At 41.1% G+C, this 21,587-nt stretch overlaps 3 protein-coding genes across 5 annotated transcripts; 1 reads left to right on the forward strand and 2 right to left on the reverse strand.

The window, feature by feature from the left end:
* Positions 1-3,091: 3,091 nt before the first annotated feature.
* On the reverse strand, positions 3,092-9,570 carry LOC109980966 (protein Wnt-7a). The gene is made up of 4 exons (XM_020629563.3): positions 9,191-9,570; positions 8,410-8,636; positions 5,661-5,932; positions 3,092-3,779 (listed from the first exon to the last, which is right to left on the reverse strand). Exons 1-4 carry the CDS (start codon positions 9,259-9,261, stop codon positions 3,297-3,299), a joined length of 1,053 nt encoding a protein of 350 aa, XP_020485219.1. The 5' UTR covers positions 9,262-9,570; the 3' UTR covers positions 3,092-3,296.
* Positions 9,571-10,341: 771 nt separating this feature from the next.
* Positions 10,342-15,081, forward strand: fbxw12 (F-box and WD repeat domain containing 12). 2 transcript variants are annotated; one of them, XM_020629561.3, is made up of 10 exons: positions 10,342-10,540; positions 10,649-10,686; positions 11,197-11,363; positions 11,448-11,572; positions 11,962-12,168; positions 12,268-12,432; positions 12,587-12,797; positions 13,270-13,451; positions 13,563-13,693; positions 13,829-15,081. In XM_020629561.3, the coding sequence occupies exons 1-10, from the start codon at positions 10,442-10,444 to the stop codon at positions 13,926-13,928; spliced, it is 1,425 nt and encodes a 474-aa protein (XP_020485217.2). In that variant the 5' UTR covers positions 10,342-10,441; the 3' UTR covers positions 13,929-15,081. The 2 variants fall into 2 exon arrangements, with proteins under 2 accessions (XP_020485217.2, XP_065817660.1); XM_065961588.1 differs by having other exon boundaries at positions 10,364-10,469.
* Positions 15,082-15,122: 41 nt separating this feature from the next.
* ptpdc1b (protein tyrosine phosphatase domain containing 1b) lies at positions 15,123-21,311 on the reverse strand. 2 transcript variants are annotated; one of them, XM_065961586.1, is made up of 11 exons: positions 20,505-21,311; positions 19,746-19,833; positions 19,119-19,284; positions 18,881-18,961; positions 18,637-18,755; positions 17,916-18,053; positions 16,798-17,807; positions 16,214-16,396; positions 15,969-16,079; positions 15,797-15,876; positions 15,123-15,257 (listed from the first exon to the last, which is right to left on the reverse strand). In XM_065961586.1, exons 2-11 carry the CDS (start codon positions 19,789-19,791, stop codon positions 15,239-15,241), a joined length of 1,953 nt encoding a protein of 650 aa, XP_065817658.1. In that variant the 5' UTR covers positions 19,792-19,833; positions 20,505-21,311; the 3' UTR covers positions 15,123-15,238. The 2 variants fall into 2 exon arrangements, with proteins under 2 accessions (XP_065817658.1, XP_029132408.2); XM_029276575.2 differs by having other exon boundaries at positions 20,435-21,310.
* Positions 21,312-21,587: the final 276 nt, after the last annotated feature.

Genomic DNA, 21,587 nt, shown 5'->3' on the forward strand with positions numbered 1-21,587 from the left:
ATTTCCAACTACTGCAGGTGACGGGGTAAGAGTGTGTGTTTGCGTGTCTATGTGTAAGTGTGTGTGTGTTTTTTTATAAACAAAACTCCAAAGGGTAACGCAACCCCACTTCAGAGCAACATGGATATTACACCCCAGAACATCTTGGCACTGGCCTGGTCCTGTTTATGGGGAAACAGAGCTAAGAGTATAATTAGCATCTCGGTGATCCTGCAGGGTGTCTGACTTATAAGCTGCCATATCAAAGAAGGTGGTGTTTAGTGCTTGTGACTCAGTTTCTGTGGCCTCTGTGTGGTGGGGTTTTTGCACCTGACTGGAAAACACTGCAGGTGGATTATCTTAGATATCTAACAGTAGCACAACTAACACCACTTTACAAAAAAAAAAGAAGAAAGATACACTGTAGATTATTGCATCAAAAAGTTTTAAAAGTTATGCTTAATCCACATTTAAAGTACATATTGTTATCTAAGAGTGCTGAAGTGTCCACACAAACAATGCCCTTGCCCTTGCCATTCAAATGTAAAATGACTCAAGTGAAAGTAAATGAGTGAAACCTTTAATGGAGATAATGTTGTTCATGTCTAAAGACACAAAACCCCTAGTTTAGGTTTAACCAGAGCTTTTTCAAGCAGCTGTCTTTTCTTATGCGTGAGTCTTTTGTATCAATATTATGAAAGCTCAAAGCCTTTGTCAGACAGAGACAAGCCTCTGTCATTATCCCCTTCACGCCCTTTTCTCTTTATTCTGGGCAGATTATCACAGCCAAAGACACATGATACAGCTAATCTACTGTAAATTAAACCTGCATTCTCATGTGTTTCAGCTCTTTAACGTGGGAGGAGAGGGAGAGGGAGGAGTTTTACTATAGGAAAATGTCCATGTGGAACAGCACAGGTGAAAACTTTACAGGCTACATTTGTCAGTCTCAGGAGATTATTGGGAGCAGGTTTTCCATCAACACCTCGGGCCTGTCTCCCCGCCGCACTTCCCGGCCCATGAGAGTGGAATCTGTAACGACTGTGGGCTTTAGCATCGTTAACATTTCCCTGACATGTCGGCTGGCCTCTCTTGGAGACTGCCCTGCATTTTCTCCATCGCATCGCAGTTGTTGTAGCAACTAGTGGCCCAGGAGTGAATGAAGCAGATGTGCAAGTCATCTATCACTTGACAGCTCCCACTCCCCCGACTGAGCAAGTCATCTCAGTGACAGTCTGCCCGGCCAGTCTCATCAATTACATCGGTACCCTACCATTAGGAGCACAAACCCTTTTCTCCCGTGACACATTCAACGGCTTCCCAGTCAGCAGGAAGGGCCCTCAATTAAGCCCGAGTAACTTTCCCCTCTCAATGGACGTCTCTTTTCTACGGCTGGCTGAGTATTGTACACATTATAGTGAAGAAAAGGCAAACTGATTTATCTCCATGGTGACCCGATGATATGTGACAAATTTATCCCTATTTCATGGCATTTCGATTGCCTCATGGTGATGCCAAACATAGTGTAGCCACGACGATTAAAGATGTTTATGTACATTTGAAAAGAAAGAGATGACCCTAATGGTTAATTAATGCCTATATACTGTGCAATTTCATCAATTCATGTTGAAAAAAAGGTGGAAAACTGCACTTATAATGAAGATTGTATAAGTAATGGACGTAGCCATTGTGACATCACCTGCTTGTTTCTTGACTGCATAAATGAATCCTCAAGTTCTGCATTTGGCCGCCATTGCGCCATTTCTGGAGCAAAGAAATGTACAGACTTACAAAACTGGACTTTACATAATTTTTCTCTCTCTGTTTTTTGGAGCTGGCCTCAAGTGGACACCCAAGGAACTGCATTTTTTTGCACTTTGGCGTTTCCTTCATTTTTAAAAACCACTTCTAAGCCATTGATTGCTACTCTGGTTTCATGGCAAGAAACTTTCAAGTTTATCTTCCTTTCTCCTCATTTTCACTTGTTTTATAAAGTATCCCATTTTTTAAACCTTTATCTAGACATATTACTGCCTGTGTCAGTATATTTTATATTCCCATAACTAATAGGTTTTTTTCTTTATGTCAATGCATTTCCTTTCTTTCTTCCGTAATGATCAGACAGAGACGTGATATATGAAGACGGAATAATGGCAGTCAAGTGTTGTTAGTTATTCCGTTGCTGTATTCCATCAGTAGTAGTCATGAAATGCAGTAAACACAGACGTTTGAACACAGACACATAGAAACAGTTCCTATCACTTACAATATACATCTATGGCAGTGACAGCAGGGGCCAACTTACATATATCAGCTTTTGTTCACAGGAGTTTAAAAACAGGTTGTCAGGGTCAGAACTTGACAATGAATATGCAAAAGATATAAATAAGACATTCATATAAAAATAGGCTTTTACAAAATATACTCTATTAACCATTATTTACCAAAAGTGGAAAATGTGCCCGTGTTTTTGATCAGTGAATAAGACCTGTTAAGCTAAGTCGGCCTAAAGTAAGCGATGCCATTGAAGGCAGTCAGCAGAGCGTACAGCCTTCGACCTCAACAAGAGGGATTCTGGAGACTAGCAGCAAACAGAGGGAAGACAAACTCAGGAGAGGGTCAGGAGGTCAGTGTGAGTAGCCTACAGCAGTTTCATCTGGAACAACATTATTCTAAAGCCACAAGGCAGATTCAAATCCAGTGTGTTAACTGTGGACACTTTTGATCCCTTTAACAACCTAAAACCTCCCAACACTTAGTTATTTTGGATCCATAACGGACAAAATCAGTAGTTTTTTTTATAGAATAAATTAATATTAATTATTTTCATTCTCTAAATACAGTGTGTTAAATATTCCAAATGGATGTGTCGTGTCACCTGTGCACAGAGGGGGGACTACAGCAGTGTGTCCTGCCCAGCAATCACATCCACCATCATTCATTTGCATGAGCAAAATCCATTTCCTTGTCCCAACATGTGCGTGTCAGTCTCCACACTTCGCTTCAGTCCAACATGCCAGGATGCACCTTTTTCGTTTAGTCAGGCTTCTTTTTGAACATTGCATCCCACAGAAGACAACAGTCCACGAGGAGTTTGAAGAGCTTTGTGTGCAAAAAAAAAAAAAAAAAAAAGGATTCTTGACGGACCATCTTCAGCTTAGTGTACACACAATACAGTAGTTCCACATTGTGTATGAAAAGACTGTAATAGCAGCCTTCCTGTAGAGTCGAACAGTTCCAGTTTGTCCATGAAAACACTAAGACATGAACCCACAGGCTTTCAGGCATCACACACACACACCGTCCAATAAATATCCTCATTTGCATGTGTACACCTCTGTCCTCTCACTGCACGTGTTGCATTTCACGTAGCAGCACCACAAGAACTTACAGTTGCATTGCCACACGCGAGAGTACTGGTGTGTGTTGTATCCTCGTCCGCAGCACATCAGGTCACAGCCGCTGATGTGCTGCATCATGGTCTTGTTACACACCCTGCCCTGCGTCCCCAGACTCCCTGTCACAGGGTCCACCTCGCAGTAGTTAGGCGACTTGTCTATGTACACCAGGTCTGTATCCATAGGCTTACGGTAAGAGTAAGGCTTCTTGATCTTGAGGAATTTGGGGCGCTTGTTGCGGCTGGCTTTGACCGGTTCCACGTGCACCGCATGGGCATACTTCTCCTTGAGAATGTAGCCGAGCTCGCGGAACTTGGGAAGTGTAGTCCAGCAGGTTTTGGTGGTGCAGGAGCCTGAGACGCCATGACACTTGCATTCCAGCCGCATGTTCTTCTCCAAGACCTAGAGGCACACAAACAAAGGAGTAACCCAGTTACAGCCAGCAACTTTCAAACACAACAGTGATGAGTGACAATAACACTCTCATGCAGTTTACTACAATGGTGATTTGAGTGTTTTCATTTTAAATTAAATACATTTTTACAGTCGGCTCATGTAACGCCATCGTTCTGTTTAACACTGCTAGTTTTCAAACTGTCTCAATTTACATTTCTGCTCTTGCACTTCAAGGCAAATGGAAAAACATGCAACTTAATTACAATGTAATCGACCAATACAATACAGTTAGGGATTACATGGCTGTGTGATACCATACACACAGAAGCCAAAATAATGTATCAGGTTTCAGGCTGTGTGTGTGTGGTTACCACACACAACACACAAATGTCAAGAGTGACTGTACAAGGCGCCGAGTGACTGGGATTACTGCTAAACCCTCAACTGATGACAATGAGAAGTGCCAGTGACTCAAACTGTAATTTTCTTCAGCAACAAGTCGGTTGCGATTTCCTTTAGCTAAAATGCTCAGAGTTTGATACGCAACATAGTCTCCCAAAGCCTTTGACAAGATATTTATGCCTCGATGTTCTTGGCAAGTAAACTAAAACACTAAAACCCAAACACAGACGTGTGAACAACAACCCAAAAGAGAGAAGAAGAAAAAAACAACTTTCCCTGAGCAAACCACTTCATAAAACCCTTGGCTTCAACTCCCTAATCCATCAGTTGTTCTGTGACCAACACTTGTGACAGCCTTTGTGTGGACGTCTCCGACCAGGGAGCTCCTTCTCAATGTCACTGATTTTGATTAGCATAAATAAAGAATAGGAGGGGGGCTAGTGATCAAAACAGAGAGGCCATTTATTGTCAGACAGAGGAGAAAATACAAAAACAGTGCAAAGTTTGAATCCACAAGTGCAGTGCTTTTCCCTGGGAGGCAATTTAGCTGTCCAGATAAGCCAGTTTTAAAACATTATCCTTAAACACACGTAGAAAATGATCTACTGGGTACATTTGTATACAAGGAGGCTTTTCAGTGTTGGGATGGGCGTGCTGTTTGTGGGAATCAGGCTTCTTTGGCACAGTGAGGCAGGGAGAGCGAGAGAGAAGGAACAGGAGACAAAGAGGGGATATGAGTTAACTTGGGCAAAGCTACTTCTTTATTCTTCACTAAGTCTAACCGTACTTTAGCTGTTTGGCACATCATGCCACTCAATCTCTGACCTCTAGACTTACTGGAGTCTCTTTGTCTCTTTGCAGGATCCTGCAGCCGTGCATGCAGACGAGCCTTTAAAATGAGGCAGGGCATTGCGACATGGAAAGCATCCTTTTCTCCACAGATTGTGTTCTTGGATTGACATCTAAACATTGCTGTCTCCTATACGTTAATGTTGAAGTGGAAAGTGTTACTTCTTTGTCAATCAAAACAATACCCCCCCCCCCCCCCTCCCCCGTTGTACATGTACAAGCAGATGTCACCTGATGTGGGTTTATGATGTAAGAAAGAATTATTGGGTGAGGTTTGTAAAAAGGTAACTGTATACTGTCCCAGTGGTGCAAAGCATGGAGGGACAGGGCTGATGCCTTTTTGTACAGTGCCAATCTGTTTTCAGTGCAGAGATCTGAGCTGTAATCAAACCCTGCCACTTAGTCAACTCTTCCTTTGAAAGAAACCTATTATTCTGCTGCTTGTTAAGTCTTGGCACAAATGCCACAAATGGTCAGACCTTTGGCAAGGTGCACCGTCACCACATCATGCCAGGGACTGACCACCCAAATAAGTAAATCTTTACTTTTATAGCAAATGCGAAGTAGAGAGGGGAGGACATCTTTTGAAACAATTTATATGTTCTATAAAACGTAATCCTGTGCCACATCACTTACCTTGCGTCCCACCTCATTATTATGGAGGTTCATTAGTGTCCTTGCATTCTGTTTGACCTCCCGAGCGTCGATAAATACTTTGGAGAATCCCAAGCCGTAACTGATGTCCGCTGAGCAGCCTCCCCACTTCCAGCCCTGATCTTTGCTGTAGAAACCCTGCTTCTCCTTGTCACAGCTACAGTCACTCAGGTTTCCCTGAGTACAGGCCGCCGTGATGGCGTGGGCCACCCCAGCTGCAATAATGGCGTAGGTGAACGCAGCTTCTTTACTGCCTGGGGGAGCAGAAAAAGAAAAGGGGGATTAATAAAGGGAATTTAGGTGTTTTAGAATACAGAACATCATGGTGTATTTCTGAATAGGAAGAGAAGATTAATCATTAACAGCATGTGCTTGCATCGCAGTCTTTCTGACATATAGCTCAAGGGCTGCGGTGTTTTGAAACTTGACCTGGAAACTGTCCTGCCCGTGAACCAAAATGGCCACTGTCGGTATAGTCAACAAAGCAGGATGAATAAGAGGGTTGTCGTCAAGGAAGGGCTATTGATCCGCTCAGAAACTGTCACATTCTGTGTAAACTCATAAGGCAATGACATCAGAATCTTCATCCTGCCGTTATCTCGCCAAAGTCTGGCTTATAAATCATTTACAGTCAAGGAAAAATATCGACCAATAACTAGTTAATCGGTAAAGGTAAATCGGACAGGAGTCTTACAGACAGATCCCGAGTTTAAGTTCTAATAAGCACAAAGAGAAAGTCTCTTAAATCTTATTCAAAGCGTTAGACAATAATCAAATAGTCGCAGTTTTTGTTTGTAATACAATATGAAACAGCCGTAAAGGCCCGAACATATTCATAAACATGATAAAAAAAGCAGCATGTTTTTTTAATTTTCAGACCTGTGATTCGTTTCATGCAAACAGGAAACCCTCGGTTATACCATCCATCATATCTATGTGTAAATAAACTTCTAGTCTGTGTTTGTTCAAAACAAACATGACACCGTGTTTGTGCTTCCTCCTGCCACTCGGTTCACTATGTGAGGCTGCCATGTTTTTTTGATAAACATCTTGGATGTGTGCCCATGCCATTGAAAAAAAAAAAAAAAACTCATATTGAGGCATCAATTATGTGGACATTTTTATAGACTCGATGGGCTCCGAGCCAAAAAAGAAGGTGTGTTGGTGCAGGCAGCCGGTTCAGACTGCACCGTTGTTAATTCTTCCCCCTGCAGATGTGAGTGCACGGGTTCATCACAAGAAGGGATGGTATGAATACTTCACAAGCGTGTAATGAGAGGTGGAAGATATTAAAAAGAGAGTAGACTGAATACCTAAATAACCTGTAAGCGGAACTAGAAGTGCCTGTTGGCTGCTTTCTTTCATCTCTGCAGAGTCATGCGTGAACCTCGTTTCATAAAGCTCCGTGTACAGAGCAAACACAGCTAAGGCCCGAAGTGGCTCATGCTTATGCACCTTGCATCAGCCAGAAGCGTTATGTCAGTCATTCTTCCTTTGCTTTCAGAACAATCGCATGCAACACAGCTCGCCTCAGCCTGGGCATCAACAATAGCGTTCATTTACAACCAACAGCCTCCTGTGTTAATCTGATCAGTGAAACCAATCTATTTGGTACGGCTGTCCAAGCTGTAGACTTAAACTCTTGCTTGGATACACAGAGCGAGACTCTTGATGAGCTAAAAGTGCTCATTCATAAAGGAACAGATTGTCAAACAGCACTGTTTTCACCTCAACAGCATGAAGAGAGATAATCCGTTCTTTCCAACAGCAGTAGGCCTCAAACAGCTGGTCCAGGCTTCTTTTTATCAAAATATCTTCACAAAGCTACCTCTGTGCTATCAACCCCCCAGCATATTAGCAGACTAAATAGCATTATCTTTCAGAAAACCTGGGTTGGCCTTCCTGGTATTGATATCTTCCATATCTTCCAGTCTTTCATCCATCGTATCTGTTCAGAGCAGCCATAATTTCAGCATCCCTGAAGCTCATCCACTCTTCAGACGAGACTATTGTCTCAGCAGTAGGATCGTTGATTTACGCCAATTTGTTTCTCTAATTTAGTACTTTCAGGCCTTGTTTTCCTCTTGGCTATGCCCCACACTGTAACTTATACCCGTGGTAAGAGCTATGTCTCTACAGTGGGAGCCACAGCACCCATCACTAGACAGGATAAAGACCAGTGAAAATGTGTCTCCAGAGACTCTGCCGGCCTGAAAAGAAAGGCTACAAACAGTCACAAGAGCTTTGTGACTGTTCTGGCTTCGGATGCCTTTTATACATGCTCAGAAAAGCCCAGTTCAATGAGAAGTCTGGAGTAAAAAGGCCTGAGGTAAATGACACTGCTGGCACCTTATGGGATGCTCCTTATGCTATGAATGCAGTAATACAAGAAAGATGATCATGTATGTTGTTTGTCTGCAGCACGTTAGAACTGAGGATCCTAAAATGTTTGGAAACTGATTCATGTCAAGGACAGAACTTTACAAATCGACATTTTTTTCCCCCCAATGCATCAGTTTTATAATTGAACTCCTTGATCTTACTTATTCGTGCATTTCAATTGTAGTATTCAACATTTTTGAGAGAATTCACAAAGAGCCAGAAATAAAGTATCCGCGCATTTTACGCATTAGGCACAACAAATCCAAAATGACAATCTGAGTTTACAGTTGTATTACACACAAAAAAAAAGTGTCAAATTATGAACAAGCATTAACAGACTGCAACATACCCACTTTCAACTCTTTTCCGAAGACTGTCCTCTCCCCCAGTGCAGAGCAATTCCAGCGCCCGTTTTTGAACTGAAACTGACACTCGTTGATGCCCATTTGGGCTCCCTCTCCGATGACGATAATGGCATCGGGGCGACTCTGGCAGATAATCCGCTGTCTGGGGGCCAAACCGGGGATCTTGTTACAGATTATGCTCGCACCTAGGGCCACCACTGACGAGAAGCCACTGTGGATGGAAGATGGACATGACTGAGAATATACAACCGTTTATTTATTTGTATTGTAACATTGTCGGTTATTAAATTAAGGTTATTTAAGGTTTTTTTTGTAACCTTCTAAAATCAAATATATTCCCACTGTTTGTTTTATTGAACACTAGCTGATGTTCATATTGGAATAATGATCACATCCCTGAGGGGAAAAAAAGGGGGAATTTTACAGAAACTATTGCATTTAAGATTACTTTTTTCGTTTTTTACTTTAAAGGGTGTTTTTTGTTTGGCTTCTTGGCGCAACTCGACGTATTCTGTAAATAAAGGCTAAATAAACACTGTTTAAAAGCTTAAATTATTACACCACTATGAGCTTGACCCATCTTTTCAATTAAAACCAAATTATGAATTATGTGATGTAGACTCATAGAATCACTAACTATCCGATTTTCAGTAAATATGAGACACAATATGAGATTTTAAGGGATAAACACAAGTCTTGTAATACTAGTTATACTTCAAAGTATCCTTCAACTAACTAATGATAAGTCAAACAAGCGCAGCTCACCCAATTTTTAAATAAACAATTCCCAGACAAAGTAAAACTCTTAAAATCCAGCGTCTCGTTCTCCGACTCATTGCGGCCTGGCTCTCAGTTTCATGCACTGATCTGTGGAGCTGATGAGTAACTCGGCTCGCTTATTCTCCGATCGATCACAGCACAGGTAACTCCAAGGGAACTCCAAAATGACGACAAGCATAAGAAAAAAACAAAAAAAACAGTAAAAGCTCAGGAACTTTTTTTTCTCTCTTTTCAAATTGCCGGCTATGGTAAGGTATCCAAACTCCCTTTACGTGGTCCCCTTCCGCTGGGCCCTCTTGTCATTGCGAGGGTGTCACAGGTAACCCTTGGGGTGAACAAGTGCGGTTATCTCTTTCTCACAGTTCCTCTGCTACCCGCAGGTCTTGGCTATATATCTGGCTCATCTATCATGGGGCGTGTTCACAGGATGGGGCCCTGCTGAAGAATCCCGCCAGGGCTGAATCTCAACAGACACACACACACACACACACAGATTCATGCACACATAGTCCTACACACACACACACACACACACACACACACACACACACACACACACACACACTCCTGTGCTGTGGATTCACCTTGACTGATTGGAAAAGCTTGTATTTGGTTGTTAAGTGGGTCAGGGCGCGGAGATATGTCTCAATTGGCTTATTTTAACTCGGATTTTTTTTTGCTTCACTTAAATTAACAATATTTTGTGTCACTTGCCAAAGAGAAGCATAGCCCAAAAAGCTTCTGAGATATTATTGAAAAAAAAATATAAATCAGATTATTTTTGTGACGAAGGCCAAAATGAGATTAAGAGGCTACCAGATAAATAAAATAAAAAAAGGAGGTTCATGATTCTCTCTCAACTTTGACATAATTTTTTTCGGACATGTAGCATAGAAATACTTGCATTTAAGTAGCCTATATCTTTTTTTTCATTCAATTCAAAGTAGTCTATAATTACTTATATGGTAGCCTTTATAATAAAGTGGCTGTCTTCATACGTTATTGACGCTTTATACCTGTAGTGCGCCTCTGTCTCAAAAAAAAAATCAAGACGCCCTACCTTTTACAATGGCAACATCTAGTGGTGTAATTAAGACATTGCAGGCTAAAAAGTAAACACACTTTTCCGAAATGCCCCTGTGTTGTTTCCGTAGTTTGCCAAAACACTAACCTGCCGCCGCTCTGACGTCCTGTAAAGTTCAGCTGAAGTAAAGGTATTGAGGGGTAGATGTCAGAATGGACCTCCAGCAGCCGTATCTGATCGGTGATTGCCTTATTCACATCTTTACATTCCTGACCGAGGAAGATTTAATCAGTGCCTCAAGTGTTTGTAAGGTAGGCCTTAAAGGAGGGAGTGTCCAACATGCAGGAAGTAACTCGTGTATATGTTTATTGTGATTTCCCAAACTCTTTTGATTTGTGATCGCGTTATGTTCCCCTCAGGATTGGCATGAAGCTGCAAAAACGCCTTGGTTGTGGAGGTGAGCATTGTCTGAACTGTTATTACGTCCTTTTATTTTCCGTCGATAAGATAAGAGGAAGATCCCGCGGTAAGAGAAAGCAATGGAAATGTATTCAAGTACTGTGCTAATGGTGTGATTAAAAAGATAAATCATACAATCATATAAAATGTGAGGAATTGTTATGAATCAAGATGACACTCTTTGACCCCCTGGTTAATATCTACTTTTAAAAGCCCATACATAAAAAAATGCCCTACCTTTACAAGCTGCAACATGAAAGTGATGTACACATAATGCATACAAAGTCATCATCCAACTGGAGCCTATAATATAGATTTTCACATTGCTATGCCAGATCATTAACTTATTTTTACACTAATTTTAATGTGTTGCTTAAACTTTTGTAGCTAATGTAAGATAAGACATGCTGTGTTTTATTTTTGTTTTTTGTTCACACTACATGTAAGCTCAGCAAACACCAAATCAAGACGTACCGTATGTTAGCACTCATGTCTGCTTTCCCCTCAGGCGGATGTGTCTGCAGCGCTGGACTTTCTGTAACTTTTCTGTCTTCAGGAGTGAACAGGTGAATCACTCATGGAAGAGATACTTTCTTCGGCGCTGCCACTTAGAGGACAAGATGACCAAAGGCAGATCAGGAGATTACACCTGCAAGAGCCTCAGAGGGCACACAGGTATGCTGCCCGTCGAGAACTGTCTCCCCATTACTTCATTAGGCCTCTCGTCTCATATTTGTATTGGATATGCTGTCTTGCCAGGCAGGGTGGTGGGGTTGGTGTACCTGCAGGGGAATTCAGATCAGCGTCCTGATCTCTGGAACAGCAGTGCCACAGTCTGCAGCGCCTCCACTGATGGTACAGTCCGATCATGGAACATCCAGAATGTCAGTTTGACAAAATCCGTATATTTCCATTTATTCACAGTGACATCACATGTAAACACAAGTACCAGTGCCTTATGTTGACTTTATATGTGAGGCACACATATTGATAAAATATAGTTCTAGATTTTTAAAATTGTGGGGTTTTTTATGCACATTTATATATTATATATATTGATGATGGATAAAGACTAAAAAAAACATTCAAAACTCTAGATTCAGTCACTAAACCAGTGTTGTGTACTGCAATAACTTTCCAATTAAAACCTTGCAAGCTAATCAGTGCTAATCAATCATATCCAATCATTGGTATAAAATGTAATGCCACAGAAATAAAGCCCCCCCCCACCCCCTGAGAGATGTATCTGATTTTGGACCTTTTCTTCTGCCAGGGTGACCTCCTGTGGTGCAGTCCTGTCCAGAGTCCTTTGACAGCAATTATCACTGATGAGCAACATGAAGCTGTGATCACAGCAGACTCCACAGGGCTCATAAAGAGCTGGCAGGGTCAGACTGGACAGGAGGTGGCCTCTTTCAATGCTGCATCTCCACACTGTACATTACTGCAGTACAATATAAACAACAGTTGGTTTCTGTCTGTGAGTTACAACTGCATTTTGCAGTTTGTATATCTAAAAAAAACATTTACAGTATATTTTGGTAGTGAAGAATATGCAGCATATTATATTATCTTTCAGGTTGGAACCAGTCAAGGGTATGTTTTCACACTTGCCGATACAGCTTTGACCATAAAGTCCAGGGTAAAGGTGTGCGACACCTTTAAAGTCAACACCCTGCTTGTGTCACCTGACAAGAAATGGGTCACAGCTGGAACCAAGGACAATGATGATTTAAGCCCAAAGGTATTTCTTGCTGTCTTTGCGTTTCCTGCTTTGCTCTATTCTTGTCTGTTTTCTTTTACCACATTGCCGCTGTACAAATAATGCAGTGGTTAAAAAAAAAAAGAGGTGTGTTAATATATATTCTGCAGATCTCTGCTGTTTGGTTTGCTGGCAGGTAATTTCTACAGAGAGTCTGACCTCACCGACTGAGGACGAAGATCCTCTGTGCCAGTCGGTGCCAGTCACTGGGTGCCAGGCTGCCGTCTTCATACCCACCCAGCCTGCCAGACTGGCCATCATCCATCACAACCAGCGCCCAAACAACAAAACCCTCACTGTGTTCGATGTCAGCTTAAAAAAGACTAAGTATAAGTCAGAGATCCAGGGTGAGAACCAAGATATGTGCAGATTGACTTTGTTATACAACCTCCTAATACTGGCCCTTACATAGATTGTTGGGTGATAAGTTAGGGAATCATTGTCAGTAATCCACTTTAAACTGCAGATATTGTTATACTGCTAATACATATTTAGCTTTTTTTTTTAAAGTTATTTTTTTGTATTTTTGCTTATTTCAAGTGGTGGCTGTTATGTCAATGCTGACATTTTTTTCAGTAAAACTACAATGAAATTTAGTATCGTAAAAATCTCAAAATTGTGACAGATGGTGAAATGCTCTTATATAAGAATTATGTTGAGAGAAGATGGTGCCCAAGAATGTCTCATATGACAGTTCCATCATCTCAGACTACATCCTGAAAACTACATAAATTATGTATTTATGTTTTTATTTTTTTTTATACAGGCTGTATTTGGCCTGTGCTTGCTGTCCTAATTTTGCACCTCTTCTCATCATAGTCCAGCAGGTGGAGTCCTTTCCCCTGACTCTGAACACCAGGTCATCAGAATTCCTTCTGGAGGCCAAGGACAGCAACTGCTTAGTGCTGGCAGCTGGCCAGGAGCTAATGGTCTACTCACTCAAAGGAGCGCTGGTTGCTAGCTTTAAAGATCGCACTAGGCCAATCACTTCTATATGTGTGGTAGGCTGTTGTTTATGTTTGTTAGTTTGTTTTTCATACAGCACTGTAAGCCCTCACAGTGAAACGAGTCTTACAATGATCAATTTGTGCTTTGTTTTTTCACACCTATAGGATAGCTTTCGTGCCGTGACAGCATCTCAGGACCTCTCTTTACAAGTATTAACTTGGAGAAATGACAGAGACCACTGTTCGAGTCTGGAGAGCAGATACCACTTACTGGGAGGCTCTCACACAATGTCCAGGTACTGACTGCTTAAGGTTGGGTTGGGTCTGCAGCCAAGTTTGCCGCACAGTTTAATAGTAATGTTTTAGTCTGAATACAGGTGTGCAGTCACTTCCTAATCCTATTACTTTATTCTGTGTGCCCTGTGTTCTAGAGGGTTCACCCACGTCATCTGTGACTACTCCAGCATTGTGGCCTCTGTAGAAGGGAATGATGGGAAAGATGTCTTAAAAGTGTATTCTTTCACCTCCTGAGCATCACTGCTCGACAAAAAGGTGCCTTCATAAAGTTTGTACAGCCAGATGGAAGGACAAACATTTACTTTTATTATAAACTGTTTGTCACATAAGCTTACAGTACATTAGTATATTCTTTGGTAACAGAAAGAGAATGAGACAATTTTTCACACTGTAGTTTTTTGGGTTTTTTTTTTGTCTTTGTGTTTCCCTCTATCTCCTGTGCTCTCCAAGGTCTGCTCTCCTCCTTATGTAACATGTGTTATTAAGCTCACCTGTGTCCAATTAACAATCAAGGCCAGAGAACAAAGAGCAGGGGAGAGGGCAGCCAATGCCAGTGGGCCATCCGGCTGAGTGCGCTTAGTGACGTGCACTAGTGCTTAGTCCTGTGCTTAGGGTGTCTTTTTTTTCTGTGCTCTAGTGTTTCTCATTTGTTTGTAATTTCAGGAAATAATAGTTTAACTGAGTGCTTGAAACAGCCTCTTTTGTGTTTTTAAATAAAGGCTTGTTTGTTTTTAAGTGAATATATAAATGTTTACCATTGTTAATTTCTCTCTCTATTTTCTCACTCACAGCTGCAAACTTTTTAGTTAACCATGAAGTACATGAAAAGTTTAGTTTCTACTATCTGATTAACTGTTGTCTCATTAGAGTCTTCGTGCGATCCGACACAGTCGATCATACGATCTTGTCCTGTTTAGAAAATGTGTATTGTTTAGGGGGGAAAATGCTGCACTCAATCAGTTTTAGTCCTGACTGGAAGATAGGACTTTGTCTGTCCACCTCGGTGATATCTCTTCTGAGATGGCCCCACTTACTAGTGGTGTCCCTCAGGATTCTGTTTTGGACTCCATCCTATTTTCTTTAAATATTCTTTTCCCAGGTCTTTGTTGAAAAATACGATGTCTTGTTCCACTGTTTTGCAGATGGTGTAAAGGTTTACTTGCCATTGAAACCCGTGGCCGCCCACTTTGAGGACTAGCCTCCGAACATGGGGCCCAGGACTTATATCTGGGATAAAAACCTTTCTCGTCATGAAAAATAGAGGGTTATCAATGTGTTATAAAGTTTAATTGGACTTCTTAGTACCTTTAATTACTCCTTAAAGCACTTTGGTCAGCCTTGGTTGTTTTTAAATGTGATGTAAAAAATAAAGTAGACTTAGATTTTACTCTGTTTCCTCCTTTTTTCCCTGGTTTTAATAGTTTCTTACTCTCTTCATCCCATCCCATAGCCATTTTCTGGGAATGTCTCAATTGTTTCATTCACCAAATAAGGTTTTTCTACACTTTGGACTTGATTGGTAAATTGAACACGGGTGTGCTCAATCACAGGGTAGCGAAGCACCTGGAGAGCATGAGACAGAAAGATAAAACACAACACAAAAGAGAGAAAATTGAGAGTTCCACAGCATGCATCAGACACTTATTACAGATAAAGAATACTATATTAGTAGAAAGGCAGGGATACACTGTATGCAAAACATGCTGGTTAAGAAAATAATCTGTACAGATATAACAATTCATAACTATGCTTTTGTAACTGAGGTATGTCTGTGCTGACTCTTACTGATTTTAAGGCATATTGTTTTGTAAAATACACTTCGATCAACTGTTCTTCAATATGTTACTTCCACTAGGTACTGAGGTAATATAATATGCAAATGTGTTACTTGTGTATTAGTGATAAAATATCAACATGATTAATTACAGCCAATAAAAACATAACATATGAAATAGTTTTTTTATAAGGCACAAAATAATTATTTTCTGTTTCATGGCCCCGCACAAGAGTTCAGACTTCTTCTTGTATAAAAAATGACTGATAGTTCCTATGTTAAAGAACAAGTGGACATATTTGATTCATCTGCTTCAATGGCCATATACCGCAAGTCCCCAAGGACACAACGTAGGACAGTAGTCATGGACGCGTACACTTTTCTTCCGTCTTCTGAGTCACTTTCCAACTGTTCAAAAGCAAACCACACTCAAGTTGTAGAAACAAAACACAGACTAGGAAATAAGTCAATTAAACCAAAACCACAGGTTTTTGTCTTACCCAGGTGAATGCTTTGATAGTACGATTCAGGAATGCATCTTCAACATCTTGTGGTATGGTCAACATTTGAGCCATGCAGTCTAGTATGCACATTAATGTTTCTTTGGTGGCCTGGAAAAACATAAAAAAGAAAAGTTACCTTTGGAGTTTGCCACATGTAAACTTGTGAGCTTCAATGTATATCCAGGTTATTCATTGCTGTATTCCTTTAGTTTTAAATGTTAGTCAGCAAAGCATGCACTGACCTGGTCGAGTGTGTTGAGGATGGTTTGAGAATCAGTGCTGTAAGGGTTCAGGGCTTTGGCTGTCTGGATGCAGATGACAGGCTCTTTAAGCTGCTCCAGCCATGACCACATGAGCCCAGTAAGGATAAAGGGATCCCGCTCGGAGCACAGTCTTTCCCAGCCACCACCTTGGTTTAGTTCTGCCTGCATACATTTGTACAGTCATGTTAGAAACTGTCTCCCTGTAAGACCCTTTGTGTGGCTTAAGCAAGGCATTTACAATCTGCATTCTGCTTTTGTTAAAAGTATCTTTGGAAATATTTAAGACATTAAGGTGAGTGGGCGTGATTTTGAATCAAGGAGTCAAGGATGTTACAGCACAGTTACATTTAAATTGGTCTTTTTTTATGCAATCGAATTATTCATCATTGTGTGTGGGTTTGGCTCCATTCCTTCCCTTTAAATATAAATATAGAATTTCATACCAGAAGGAAGCTATAAAAAATCATGATGGATTAACAGTTAACAGTTAACAGTTACAGTTGATGTTTTTTTGGCCGTCAATTTCTGCAAATACCACCGCATCACTGGTGTGGATTAGTTACCTGCCACGCTAAGACTTTGCTCCTGTGCTCTTCATCCCCATCGAGAAAAAGGTCCACTGCCAGGGCCTGTGCCACTAACAGCCTCTTGCTTTCCAGGGACAACTCTGTCTGCAGGGTGATGTATGGAACCTCTGAGTGTTCCTCTTGTCTTACATTAGGCTTCGTCCCGTTCATTTTTAACTCTTCCCTCTGCTCTGCCTTCCACCTAGCCAGCATGCTGCCCTTCTTGGTAGGTTCACTGTTCCCCACAGACTCACTCCGTTGGATGTTTGCCTGGGTCACTTTTCTCAGCAGAATGGATCCATCTTTTTGGGTTTCTTCATTCTTTAATTGCCACAGTGAGCCTGCTGAGACCTCAGAGGGGTTGCTGTTCCAACGCTGAATCTCAGTTTGAGAGTGAGCTTTCTCCGAGGGGTAAACGGACGTATCGATAGTAGTCTGTGACAAGGAGCCGAGTGGTTGTGTGGGGAGGTTGAGCTGGGGGCCCAGTCGTCTCAAATCGGACTCACTGTAGCTAAGACTTTTGCGATGGTAAAAGATGGGTGGCTCGTTGAAATGTCTGGGTAAGGTTGGTGTACCTGGTAAGCGGGGCTCCTTTGCAAACACATCAGGACCCATCTGCTCAATAATGCTGAGAGTCATCTCTAAGTCATGAATATCTGGGGCCTCCAGAATGTCTTCCTCAATCACCTGCCGATTCTCTGCAATGTCCAGCAGCAGCCTAGACACGAGCTGGACAATCTTTGGTAGATTCCTTAGCTCCTTTCTTTCATAGCCATGTAGTATGTGTCTCTGGCGGTTTAGGTACTGGGATAGAGTCACTGAGTTAGATCGGGGCTCAGCACAGGAAAAGACACTCCGCAAAGGTGCAAGGAATTGAACAAACTCTCTGACACAATGCAGCTGACCTCGTGTCTGGATGGAACTGGGGCGTTTAGCACGTACATATAGAATAGCCTGGTTGGCAGTCATCCTGGTAGCATAGGCCAAGAAACATGCTAAAAGCACACCTGGAGGGCGGAAACAATGCTTCATTTTATAACAAATTGATCAAATGACAAATCAGACTGCCCTGAAAAGTGAAAACACTTGTGAAACAACGTTCTTAGCAAAGCTACCTGTTCGTCCAAGACCAGCGTGACAGTGGACAGCTATCTTTCCTTCCTGTAGAGCGAAGGCCATGACCTTCACCATGTCTAGCATGTGGGTGAGGTTGGCCACTCCGTAGTCATTCCAGCCAAAATTGTAGAAATAAACTGAAACGTGAAGCAGCAACGTGAGCAGCAATACACCAATATAAACAATTAAACAACAGTTAGCTAAGACAAAATATCTAATTGGGCAGGATGCATTCCACGAGTACTGATATTGAGTGAGAACATCACTGGGACTTTTCACTATATGTGTCACTCCACCTCAGCGTTCTCAATAGAGTTAATTCGCACCATGGAGGTACTTCTAAATCACACAGGCAATCAAAGCCTGTTTCAACACACTCTTATTTCACTGCTTGTGTGATAATTGAGAATACAGATAAATGCACAAAGTAGCTGGTCTGCTGATTTATGTAGAAACATACACACAAGCAAGAGTGCAGGCAAATGATTAGGTTTGATTGGCTACGGTCCAGCTCAAGTGAAGTTTTGGAACTAATTGTGTAAGAGCCGTATGGATGATGAAAGTAAAAAAATATATATACATATCTGTTTATGCTTATTACTTTTCCTACTATATGTTACAGTTGCTTAAAGCGGCACTGCAGCCTGTGCTTAGGACTAAATCACTGCCATGCTTATATACAGTTCACATAACTTACTCTTATTTGCATAGAGCACTTACTGTCGTTTGCCATGAAGATCTCTGGGCGGTAGGAAAAGCCGCTCTCCGGCTCTAGAGGATTTCCGCAGCTGGCATGTTCACCAGGTATCTGTAGGTTCATCACTGTTTTAATACCATTCCTTGAAGCAAACACACAGAGAGAGAGACATGAACACTTCATTATTCTCATCTCCTCAGGTGTTGTGTCCTCTTGGTCGAGGAAGCTGGTGAAACACTGAGGAAAGAAGAACAACGTTATGTTTACCTTTTGAATTGATCAATGATTTTGTATTTCTCAATAGTTTCTGTTGACGGTCTGGACATAGCAAGAAGATAATCGCTAACCCTAAAACAAGAGGAAAAAAAGAGAGTGGGGTTAATACTGTATCACACAGTAATCTACACCCATCTAAGTCTCATGGCTGAAGAGATTTCATAAACATGAACTCGATATATGTTTCATTATATCATCGCAACTACAAAGGTAGAAAAACCATGTGTACCATGATGAGTAGAGGCCTTTAATGGCCTGTTGGTCATCTTTCCAGTAACTTGGGTTGTCATACTTGCAGGATTGTCCTCCACAGCCAATTGAGCATTGCAAACCTGCAGGGATGACATGACGTATAGCTTCTCCAACTAGCGTATACTTTGCCCTGGGGGCTCTGACTGGAGTCATCATGGGGGGGAGGGGGGAGAGAAAATATAGTTTTAAAATTTAGTTAGATGTTTTTATCATCATAGCAGTGTGTGTGTGCGTGTGTGTGTGTGTGTGTGTCTTAGCAGAGTCAATGTTTTAAACCCCTTCTTATTAGAAGTCATATCAGAAGTTATTATATCCTCGTAAATTGTAGTGCAGCATCAAAGTTCAATCAAGTTTAAGTTGTGCCGTAGCACCTTTATAATTAAGATCATCGGCGGTAAGTTCTCACTTGGAGGTGTCTAATCCTTATCTGCCATTGTAAATCTGTTATCAGATCATCACAGTAAAAATAGTCACATTTCAAGGCACCTGTGTGGTGCATTTGAATGTAGAATTTTTGTGACTTAAACACCAGTATATTACCAAGTTGTTCCCTCGTCATCAACAGATAGGTGTTTAATGATAACTAAATGCTATTGTTACTTACTGTATTCCATCAGAGTTCCCCCTCTGGTATTTGCAATGCCTGCCATATGAACAGCGTCTCAGGCTGACATCCACAGTCATAGCAGGGCCTGCACACACAAATACTTACTTTGTCACGCTACATACTACTTTATATCATGCATTCTGCAATAGCTGATGCTGGAGGCCTTTATCTTAATCCTAAATAGAGAATTATAACCAGTGTCCAAACAGAACCTGAGAGGAATCTCATAAGAAATCAGGGCTCTGGGGTTTATTATTCTGAACTGCAAAAGTCTCTGTTTGAGAGTGAGCGATCAGTTTATGTCCATTTGAAGCATTAAAAACCACATTGGAAAACATGTGCAAGAGGTAGACAGTACAATTGGACAAAGACACAGGACAGTAAGTTAAAGATTGTAAACATGAATAAACAAGTTAAAGAGGAACACTAGTAAATACACATTTTTTATCAAAGATCAGCATCATCTATCACACTCAGTCACGTGTAAAGTAAACATAATCCATGAGGCGATATGCTCATGTTAGCTTTCCCTAGGCGGCTCATTGCATTAATAAATACATTTTCACTCCTCAAGACCAAAGTGCTAAATCAACAACTTGGAAATAGGTAACTTGGAAAGAACTTTAACCAAATTAAACGAATAATAGAATAAAATGAAATAAGATACGAAATTAAAAACAACTAACATCAACCTCCACAGCTCTGACGTTGTCGTTCCCTCCCCAGCTCTGTGGAAAGTCAATCCTGTGGTCTCACTTGATTTGATTGGTCTCAGATGATCTCTGTTGTGGCCGGGTGGGGCAGATCAAGCACCCGCAGGATCCTTTGTAGCCATCCTTTGTAGAAAGCCATCTATCTCACCAGCATAACGGATCGAGTGTGGAAATAAAACAACCTCCAAATATTTGGAAAAGGAGCGGAGACTCTGTCCTCAGTAGCCTCCTCCATGCACAGGTTTCTTGTCAATCCCTGAAGAGGGGAGCGTAGGCTATTCTTGACTCCTCCTGGATTAGACTGCTAATCTTATTACGGCAGAGGAATAAATTAGAGCACCCACTACTCAACCAAAACTCATACTTAAGCCCCATTACTATTGCCTTTGACTAGTCTAATATGAGAAACCAGATTCTCAACATGTCTACAATATAAATAACTGATAGTTAGAGTTAGATTGTTTTTATGAAAGTGTTCTGAGGATTTCTGACATCAGCACTCTTAAATGCTCTCACCTTGCTATCATAGTGGGACTTTAGTGACATAGCCAGTAGATACAATCTGATTGGCTTACCTTGCAAATGGGTAAAGCTAATTACATTTAGGTTACTGGGAAGGGATCAGTCTATGATGTTTAGCATTTGGGCATACTCCAGAGCTAACAGGTGCTATGTCACCCTTATTTCAAAGTTCCTGCACATACTATCGTGAAAACTGTGAGAACAAGATTTCTTCCTTTATTTTTGTTTCTACATCTAAATTTTAATGAGAGAGGAACCAGCTAGTCATTAAACATTTTCATCACCTGTTTTATTTCAATCTCAAGAGTTCGATCTGCTCCAAACATTTTTTTACCTCCAAGTTCATAGTCATATAGCCACTGATCTCATAAATAATTTCAAATGTTAAGAATAAAGACAGTGTATATTTTCACTAAATGATATATCATTAACCCTTTTTTTTATCTAATCAAGATATTTAAAGTAGGCTATAGCTATTTTTGATCATGTAGCTTATAGTATTCTGAGTAATATAAATACTCACAGCTTTGAAGATCTTTAATTGTGCTGTATGGATCCAAGAAATAGTCTCTGCCATCTAAATCCACAGGCAGCACCGCACTGT

Source organism: Labrus bergylta, chromosome 12 (genome assembly GCF_963930695.1).
Source record: "Labrus bergylta chromosome 12, fLabBer1.1, whole genome shotgun sequence".
Taxonomy (NCBI): Eukaryota; Metazoa; Chordata; class Actinopteri; order Labriformes; family Labridae; genus Labrus; species Labrus bergylta.